At 44.3% G+C, this 9,969-nt stretch overlaps 1 protein-coding gene across 3 annotated transcripts in view; it reads left to right on the top strand.

Moving 5' to 3' along the window:
- The window catches only part of gnao1a (guanine nucleotide binding protein (G protein), alpha activating activity polypeptide O, a), a 79,921-nt gene that overhangs the window by 17,876 nt on the left and 52,076 nt on the right, over positions 1-9,969 (top strand). For all 3 annotated transcript variants that reach the window (XM_017438985.2, XM_017438986.2, XM_037978304.1), the window contains exon 3: positions 4,481-4,622. In XM_017438985.2, coding sequence (XP_017294474.1) covers positions 4,481-4,622 — 142 coding nt within the window. The remainder of the gene's footprint in view (positions 1-4,480; positions 4,623-9,969) is intronic.

The raw sequence follows: 9,969 nt of genomic DNA, 5'->3' as shown, positions 1-9,969 counted from the left end.
GCAGGACCCACGACCTGCAGGACCCACGACCTGCAGGCGCCATGACCTGCAGGACCCACGACCTGTAGGACCCACGACCTGCAGGACCCACGACCTGCAGGAGCCACGACCTGCAGGACCCATGACCTGCAGGACCCATGACCTGCAGGACCCACGACCTGCAGGCGCCATGACCCGGCGCCAAAGAGACGTCAGATCAGAAACCTTTGAAGAATCACGATGATCTGTTCACTGACTGCAGATTTTCTGTTCTGAACAAAGTGATCTGCAGTCGCTGCAAAGAGATGAGCCACTTTGGAGCTGCAGGTGTGTGTGTGTGGGTGGAGGAGGGGGGGTTGGTTGGGGTGTGGGTGTGTGTGTGTTAGAGGAGGTTTGTGTGTGTGTGTGTGTGCATTGTGTGTGTGAAAGGAGGTTTGTGTGTTCAGGATGTTGCTGCTTGACCTCAAGGTGTGAAGACAAGCAAATGGAGCCAAATGACAGAGCAGCTGATGCCTCTGTGTCTGCGTGTGTGTAGGGGTGTGTGTGTGTGTATGTGTGTGTGTAATCAGGGTGGGGGGGGGGGTGTACTACTCAGCTATTTATAGATTCCTTTTTCCTGATTATCTCCCTCTCATTTCATGCAGATTATCGCACATCACATTTTATTTCCTCTCTTTACTTCACTCTGTGCACCTGCTCAAACACACACACACACACACAACCACAAACACACACACGTTTGTTCTGTAATGGACTCGGTCCGGGCGGCGTTGACAGCCGTCGGTCAGCGTGCACTTTGTCATGACCAAGAGGTCTGTCGACGAGGAGCCCAAAGTGAGCGAAAGCACAGCTTAGAGATAAAAGAGCCAATCACGGGGTTCTGTGTGTGTGTGTGTGTGTGTGGGTGTGTGTGTGTCGGGACAAACGGTGCCAGCGAGCAGGGCTGAGATACAGACCTAATTGCACAGGGTGGTGTGTGTTTGTGTGTGTTCACAGAAGTAGGTGTGAAGATAAAAGTGTGAGTGTGGGGAATAATGAGCAGCCGAGCGGAGAGGCAGGCGCCTGCTGGCTTTTCCAACATTTAAACAAATCTCTACCTTTCACTTCCAGCTCATGTTCTTTATACTGCATCTCACTGTCTTTCACATCAGTTGTGTTATTAAAAAAAATTATTTTTTTGTACTTTGTACAAAATTTCCACTTTATAAACCAGAGAAAATTTGGGTCTTAGACACTCCTGTTAAGAAATTAATTAAACTCCTTCTTTAGTTAATAAATCTTTAAGTTACTTTGTCATAACTGATCCAATCTTTTTATTAAAGTTCAGATGGTTCTTTTGAAAATAATCCCATCATTTAGTAGATCTTTGTTCTCAAAGACAGGCGGGGAACATCAGGTCTAGACACTTCTTCTGGTCCGAACGACCGGTGAGCCGCGCGGCCACATTTATTTTTGTTCAGGGCTTGTAAGGCTGCTTTACTTTGTTCTCCACCTCCGCCCACATTGTACCCACCTTGGCACCCGCCCCCCCGCCCCCATGTTTATGGTTTCATCTACTGGAGCACAGTTTTAAAATGAAGGAACCAGTTTTTTAATAATTAATATTCATCGTGAACATTGCCGTGCACGTGTCAGAATACAGCTGAAGTTCCCCAGAATAACCGAAACTAAACTGAGAAGGCTTGGAGACGCCTGCAGATTTAAGACCGTGCTCCTCGGTGACTTGTGCAAGGAAATTTAAGTTCAGGTGCTGCAGAACTTGAACCAGATAATCAGCAGAGTAGCTTCCTGCTGTCAGAAAGAAGTCAAATATTGTTTTTGTTGTGAAGCAGAGCAGCTCTTCTGTGAAGTTGGAGCTGTTTAATGTAATTATTGATCACAAGCTGCTGGCTGCCGTTCTGCCTCCAGATTATATCCTGGAATAATGTGGTGTTTAAATTACCCATATGTCCGTCTGTCCGTCCATCTGTGGCTCAGTGGGAAACTAAACTATGTTTCAGGTCAGCGTGCTGATTGTGCCAAACACACACACACACACACACACATTATGCAGGTCAGTAACACCTCCATTATCGTTAATATTAAATATTTGTTCAGCTGCCTTCGTTCTGTGACCCTGCTTTATGTCTGTCTGAGTTAATGAGGAGATAATCACTAATATGATTAACAGTTTAACTTCAGGTCACATGGAAAAGTGAAATTTATTGTTTGGTTTAATAAACGTGCAGAAACAGTTCTAATGTTTTTACATTTCAGGCCAAGATTAACAAATGATTTCATCTTTAAAATTAGTTAAACGCACCTCCTGTCGAACAAAAACTTGTTAACAAAAATTTAAACAAAAAGAAGAAGCCGTGTCTGAAAAACTAAGCTCTTCCCCTGACCCAACAGAACCAGAACCTCCTCCAGCAGCGGGTTCCTGGTTGTGGAGGAGTTGTGGCCCACTCTTCTTTGCAGCGTTGCTTCAGCTCTTTGGTTTCTGCTCAGCTCTCTGGGGTTCTGGTTCTGGTTCTGGACCGTTCTGTTTGTCGGACAGATGGCCTCACATCTGACTCCAGAATCAGCCCAAACCATCAGCCCTCCACCACCGTGCTGACAGCTGCAGTGCATTCTGGGTAAACATCTGTCCTCTGGTTCTGGTTCTGCTCCAGAAGTCTGAGCTGCCATGTTGTTTTTAGAGAGAAGAGGCTTTAACCTTTGACCTCTGACCTGCTGACCGAGGCCTGTAGAGTCTGAGATGGAGCTCATTGCACGGTCTGACCTTCAGGGTGAAGATCAGCAGCTGTCTGAAATGTCTCCTCTTCTCTCTGTAGAACGATGGACTCCAGGTGGAAATGACCTTTGACCCTTCTCAGATTAATGGGCATCATTGCTGCTGATTTCCCACCCTGGCGTTGTGTTACCACTCCTTCAAACATTCTCGTCAGTAAACTGGAAAACAGGTGGATATGTTTCATGCCGAGGTTTTTAGCCTCTTCCCCATCTGTGGATTGTCTTACAGAGAAAACGCGCCTCCCTCTCTGCAGCTCAACATATCATTACCTCAGAGACTGCAGCATCCAATTAAGAGTTTGTCCTTCTCTCACCTCTCCAGTGCAAGGAAAGATGGGAGGCAAAATTACAGATTAAGTGGCTGGTTGGCAAGTCATTTAATGCAGTGAAACACGAGGTTGGAAACTCCGAGCCGGAGTGAGAGAGTCTCTCCATAAATGTGTGGGTATTTTTATATGTTTACAGGAATAAATGGTGTGTGTAGATTTATTGATGGAATGAGTGGAAGGTTGAGGGCTGGCAGGATGCCTGATTGATCAGTAATATTACACTGCTCAGCGACGGCACACACCGACACAGTTCACCTTCACACAGACCTGCAGGCGGGCCGGGTCGGGTCAGGGTCTCCGATCTGTTACGATACGATTCAGTCCTTCATCACAAGACCATGTCATTCAATCAGAGTTTTGATTCAATACAAGGAGATTTAAATTAATATATCCTCTAGAATTACACAAACTGTTCTTAATGTTCATGTTTTCCTTTCAGCATCATAGTCTGTGATAAATTAAATCAGGTTTAAGACTAATTTACTTGTCGGATGCAGAGTAAAATTACTTGTAATAAAGCAAATTATCTCTCTTAAATGAAGCAGGCAAGTGTAGTTTATTGGGGTTTTTTTTAAATTTCAAGCCTAACGAGCAGATTTTACTGGTCCACGAATCAAACTCCCTCAGATTTCATGTGCTAACTCAACAAAGGAACGCTACCGAGCAGAACCTTCTGGGCTCAGCTGAGAAACACGGAGCTGAAAAAGCTGCGTTTGTCCTCTGTTCTCTTTCAGGTTTGTAATTCAGAACCTTTTGGGCTTTTCAGTTAAACCTCCACCTGTTTAGTTGGTTCATTTACAGGTCAAAGCATCCGGTCACCCATCGTATTTGAACCTGTCGGTGGTGAAGGATGGTAAGCCAGCCCACCGTGACGTCAGCTGGAGATGCTGATTGAAGACAGCCTCGCGGTGCAGGAGTCTTGTTCCTCCTCGTTAGTTTATCTGCGAGGATGTTGTCGCTGCGAGTCGCCTCTCAGCGTTGCCCCAACCTGCATGTGTCTCTCTGCATCAGGCGGAAGTTTTCAGATGTCCCATGTTTTGTCTGTCTGGATGTTTGACTTTGTCAGATTGTCCGTCCGTCTGTCTGCCTGGCTCAGCGTGTCTGTGAGTCCGCCTGCCTTTGTGTCCTTGTGTTAACTGCAGTGAAAGACATCATGGCATTTGAAACAGCAGGACATTCTGTGTGTCTAAATGTCAGCTAAGCCCAGTGGTAATAGACCCTCCCATCTGTCCCATACTCTGCTTTTTGCCGTACAAAAACAACCCCCGCTTGTATCTTTTCAGTTTTCCTAATGTGTTGCAGGACAACCTTTTTGGGACCAGTTATCACCTCCGGTTTAACCCCTGAGTGCGAAGGTCGGGCCCAGAATAATAAAACCTGCTGTGTGTTTGTGTGTCCAGGATCATCCACGAGGACGGCTTCTCCGGCGATGACGTAAAGCAGTACAAGCCCGTCGTTTACAGCAACACCATCCAGTCTCTGGCCGCCATCGTCCGCGCCATGGACACGCTGGGCCTGGAGTACGGAGACAAAGAGCGCAAGGTCAGAGCAACAGTTTATAAACACAGCGTTCACCATGACTTTCAGACTCAAATCCTCACAGATGGAAGTGCTTGAGTCCAAATCTCTGAACTGTGCTGAGCTAATTTAGGATCGATGTGACCCACTGAGCTCGTGCAGCAAATGTTCAGAGCCGGAGCACCTTAAGGAACGGGTCTGAGAACGGCAGTAATCTCTACCCTCCTGTCTTTGACCTGCTGCTATATCTCTGTGGATATAATTGGTGCACTGTAATTATCTTGGTTGGTGCTGGAGAGTACTGTAATTAACACACGTATTAACTTGTCTCTGTGTGTAACGGCTGCTTGCACGACATATTTGTGCTAAAGTTTTGCCATAAACTTATAGCACGTAGTGTTGTTAATAGTAAAGCTGCATAAAACTGCAGAGGGCAGCTTTCTGACACTGAGAGATTAATTATCAATCTGCACAGGCATGAAGTTTGTGTTAATGATTAGTCCCCTTCTTCCCCCTGACAACTTTTTCTTTTAAACCCAGAACCCGTGTATTATTAAAGCCTTACATAATGTCTTCTGAGAATAACAGCTACTTGTCTAATGCATATTTCATCCCTGCTGGGCCTGAACATACAGCGTGTTATTGAGCTCCGTCTCTTTATCGCTGGTTTGATTCTCCTGCAGCACGGACTCGGATCCTGTGTGCCGGTCTAACTTAGTCCTGCTTCAAAGTCCTCCAAATCCTGCAGCACGCAAGTTCAACATACACCAGGCTAATTGAGGATTATGAGTTTAATCCAAAGAATAACAATGGTTCTGTCTCCACTTTGAGACGGGGTGAGAGATTTGATGTGTTTACATCTCTCGTTTGTTCTGGGTTTATTTTCACAAACTTCTGGTAAATAAAACTCATGGAAGTGGCCGATTTTTAGAACCAGAGTCAGGTTTATTCCCAGGTTTATAAAGGAATCTGTCCCGGTGACTTGTATTTTATTAGCAGTGGCAGCCATTTTTAAATTTGAACATAGAACTTAGCAAGCTATTAGCATGTAGCATGTGTTGGGCATCGTTCTCAGCTACTCCTGAGTTAGAGCCGTATTTGTATTAGCTTTGGCAGCCATTTTGAACTAATAGCTTAGCACTAGGAGTGCAGCTGAAGGTTAGCTGTAAATGGCTAGCTAAGAGCCAAAAGCAGTGAAACACTAGCACATTAGCAGTAGCTGAATTATCATTAGCAGAATTAGAACTTTCTCATTTCTAACATAAAACGTGCAGAAGTATAAGACTAAAGTAAAGAAGTGCACAGTCTGAAATCTGCAGCTGGATAAAATGTAAAATCAAAAGGAAGTTGGACGGGTGCGGGGTGGGTTTGTTGCTCTGATGGTTCTGTTTCTGATGGACTGAAGCCTCCGGTTAAAGAGGCGGGTCAGCAGCGGGTCTCCTGACTCTGGATCCCGGGGGCGAGGGGGGGTTCAGATTCTGCAGCTTCTTGCAGTCAGTTCTTCTGTCCTGAATTCCTTTAAAGTAAAATTAAAAGCAGAAATGCATTAAATGCATTAAAGCGTTAGCTCCTAAACTCTCTGCAGCAGCTGATGCATTAAATGCTTTGGTTTCACCTTTTCATCGCTGCGTACTGCGTTAGTTTTAGGATCGTTTCTCGACCCAACCTGCATGTGGTTTGTTAGTTTTCACATGTTGAATGAGACAACCTCATCAGATTTGTTTGATTCCTGTCCAAACAAACACATAAACAACAAACGATCTGAGAACAAAATAAACCAAATGAAAACTGAATCAGAAAATCTGCCAAATCCGCCGTTACTTCGTGTTTTATGCATCTCCAGTCCGAGCATCAACAAACTTTGGTTCATGTGGTGAAATCTTCTTCCTAATTCCTGAAACATCACCGTTGCAATCTAAGATGTCAGAGGAAATCCGATGACGCGGCTGGTTTGCTCGTCCGTGGAAACGCCGTTTAACAGCTCCTTCTTTGTTTGAATCATGACTGAGACGTTTGGCTGCAGATTATAATAAAACAACCAGATTCATGTCCTTCAGTTGTGTTAACTTCTCATGAAACCATAACTTTATTTTGTTTGTGTTTGGTTCTGCTTTCTGACCCGTGGATCAGTTCCTGTTTCACGCTCCACTTTAACCTTTCAGTCGTTTTGGTTTCTTTTTCCAGTCGGTTATTTGTTGCCGGTGTGTGTGTGTGTGTGTGACCTTCAGTTTCCTGCCTTCTTAGATCTGTTTGGGATCTCCTTTTTCAATAATGTCCCACAACGCACACAGCGACCCGTGTCTCCGGCTCCAACCTCTTCCGAAGGCGCAGAGGATTTTTAATAACAGCCAAGCTCTTGATATTCAGTGCAGGGATGAAATAACAGCACTTCTATTGATTAGGTTTGTGTATCAGTGTGTGTTTATTGTGCGTCGGTGCTGAAGAAACTTGATTCATTGGCGGTAAAAAGTCATTGAGGGAAAATATAATTGAGTGTGTAAAGGTGCTGTATTGATAACAATTGACTAATCCTCCAGTAACTTTGTGTTTTTACTTTGTACGCTGAGTGTCCTTTAAGGGGACGTGTTAGATTCGTTAAAGACACAAAAACACAGAATTGGTTCTTGTGACATCTTTAGGTAGATGAATAATTCACACAACATTCCTGCATATTTGAATTTAGTCCCAAAACGTCCTAATTATGTCTCAATCTGATCGCAGTCTGTTCTGCTTTTAGTCTCTAATTAGTCACAGTTTGGTTTCACGGGTTCCCAACTCTCCCAGACTCCTCTCATTTCTGACTTTCTGACAGGCGAAAACTAAACTGAGACGAGTTCCAGATCCATAACAGCTCTGTAGCTGTTTTATATGGAAAGAACTTGTTTTCCAGCTGAAATAAAACATCCGGGACTGAGGGAACACCTGAACAATCATCTGAGGTGATTCCTGTTTGTTTATGTGGCTGAAAGCTTAAAACCAGCCTGTGGATTCTCTGGATTCAACTTCTTCATCAGTTCTTAGAGCCTGAAACCACAGAAGACTTTCATTGTGTAGAAAAATCCATTTTACCAGCAGAGCGGGGTCCAACTTAGAAACAGACCAGTACTGATATGGATAGAGGAGAAAAATGTGTCCGTCTGTGGCTCCATCATCATTGTCGGTTCCTCAGACATCAGGCTGTTTTCTCCTTCGTTGCTGTGATGGACAGTGTGTGCAGAAGACGGCTGCAGACCTCTCTGCAGACCTCTCTGCAGACCGTGGTCTTTTGGCTGCGCAGAGATTAAAGACTTTGTTGCTTTTAATGCTTTTCCATCACTGCTGGCAATCGATGCTGAAGACGATGAGCAGGAATAGATTGAAATTTGTCCAAAAGTGTCAAAGTTACATGTGGAAAAAAGCAGTAGATTACAGAAATGTGTTGGTTTATATCACATGTGTCAAACTCAAGGCCCGCGGGCCAGATCCGGCCCTCTGTAACATCTCATCCGGCCCTCCAGTCTGGTTCAGATCGAGTCTCTGATTCTTATTTTGCTTTAAAAAACTGAAGTTTTCTCTGACAGTGACTTAGAAGCCAACAGTATATAGTTTTAATTTCTGTTTGATCAGGTTTTTGTCTGTTTTAATGTTAAAAACTTCATTTAAAAGCTGAGTGAGGCGTAAGAAATGACTGCTAATGATGAGCTTTTTGAAGTTTGATCTATTTGTCTGAGTTCATTAAAGTCTGTTTGTTCTAAATTCTGTATAATCTGTAACTGGGAAAAGGTCATTGATATTTCTATATGAATGATTTGACATAATACATCTAAAACCAATTAATTTATGTAATTTTTAATAAATATTGATCGTGATCGGCCCTTGGCTAGGACCAAATTTTTAATTTTGTCCCCCTTGCATCCCTGGCAGACAGAGACAGGAAGCAGTGGACAGAATCTCGCTCCGATGAGGATCTTAAATGATTTCATCTCTCGGGGTACCTTCCGTCACCGGCGACCTACCTTTGGCGCCCGCCGCTCGTCCCCACGATAACACCACGCCCACCCGCCCCATCTGTTTCCGAGTCCTCCGCTGGTTGCCGCGGCAACCCGGTGTTTTGCCTCGCTCTCAACACATTCCGCGAGCTCGTGTCCAAGGGCAGTGTGACACACACACACACACACGGTGACAGCAGGCTGGAAATAGACTGCGAGCTGTCACTGCTGTATGAATCTCTGAGACCCGCAGAACCAGAACCCGTCTGTGGATTTGGACGGGTTTTAATGATTTCCGCCCCCTTTGTTTTGTTTTGTCCAAGGCTTTTTGTCCAAATGTCAGCAATGATTGGACGCTTTTATCGGACACTGGGTGGATGAGTTGTATTTGAAATCGACTACAAAGACATTTTAATTAGTTTGCAGGGATGTTCATTTTACCCAAGAACATTTGTCTAATCCAGTAATTAGCTGTTTTTTTTATTTCTTTAGGCTAATTAATAAACCACAAGTGTCAGCAGAAACTGTTTAAACTCCCAGAAATCATCCTAACCAGCTCTGATCTCAGCTGCTGCGTCCGACTCTCACCTGTTTCATGTTTTTGGCTGAAAATTGATCCTGTCCATGCAGTTAAATTAAAGTTTGCTTTAATCAACCAAGTCCTGATCCGATGGATCAGCGTGGACACGTCTGCTGATCGTAGTTTCCTCTTTACGATCCTTTCAAAATAAACTGCGACACTGGGAAGCTACACCTTCAGGAGGGGGGTGGGCGGAAAAAAAGTCCCATAATTTACTGCAGGATGTCCCTGTCAGTGACTCTCAGCTACTACCACACCAACTTCTAGCTCCATGTCTGTAAATCTGACTGAGTTTTAGCTCCGTCGGCCATCTTAAATCGCGTTGACCAGATGTGCGTCTCATGATGAATTTCTGAAAGTTTCATAGCAGTTTGTCCACCTGCTCGTTAAATATTCTGCTAATTGACAAGAAGAAAAACACGCGTACATACACCGTCACAGACAGTTACATGCTTGCCCGCCAGCATTAGAAGCAGGCAGTAAAAACACTTTATGAATGACCGACAATCAGACAGATTCATCCTTTTCTGTGGCGTCTGGACAGCGAGCGGCGAGCTCAGATCAGGAACGACGTCTTTAACTTCTCTTTGTTTCTTCTTCATCTTATTGATTTCTTTGCCATGACACCAGCGGGTAACATTTTAGGAGCCGTGTGTTTGGACTGTATGTCCTGGACTAGTGCTGGGCGATATAAGGATACATATCGTGGGGATGATATATTTTCTTCTATCGTTTCTATCATAATTGTATCAATGATTCATGTAAATATTTCATAACGTAGGCTACGACGAATGTATTAGTTTTGTCACTTTGCATACATTCA

The sequence above is a fragment of the Kryptolebias marmoratus genome, linkage group LG11, assembly GCF_001649575.2.
Source record: "Kryptolebias marmoratus isolate JLee-2015 linkage group LG11, ASM164957v2, whole genome shotgun sequence".
Classification (NCBI taxonomy): domain Eukaryota; kingdom Metazoa; phylum Chordata; class Actinopteri; order Cyprinodontiformes; family Rivulidae; genus Kryptolebias; species Kryptolebias marmoratus.
This window is presented reverse-complemented; position numbering and strand designations above follow the sequence as displayed.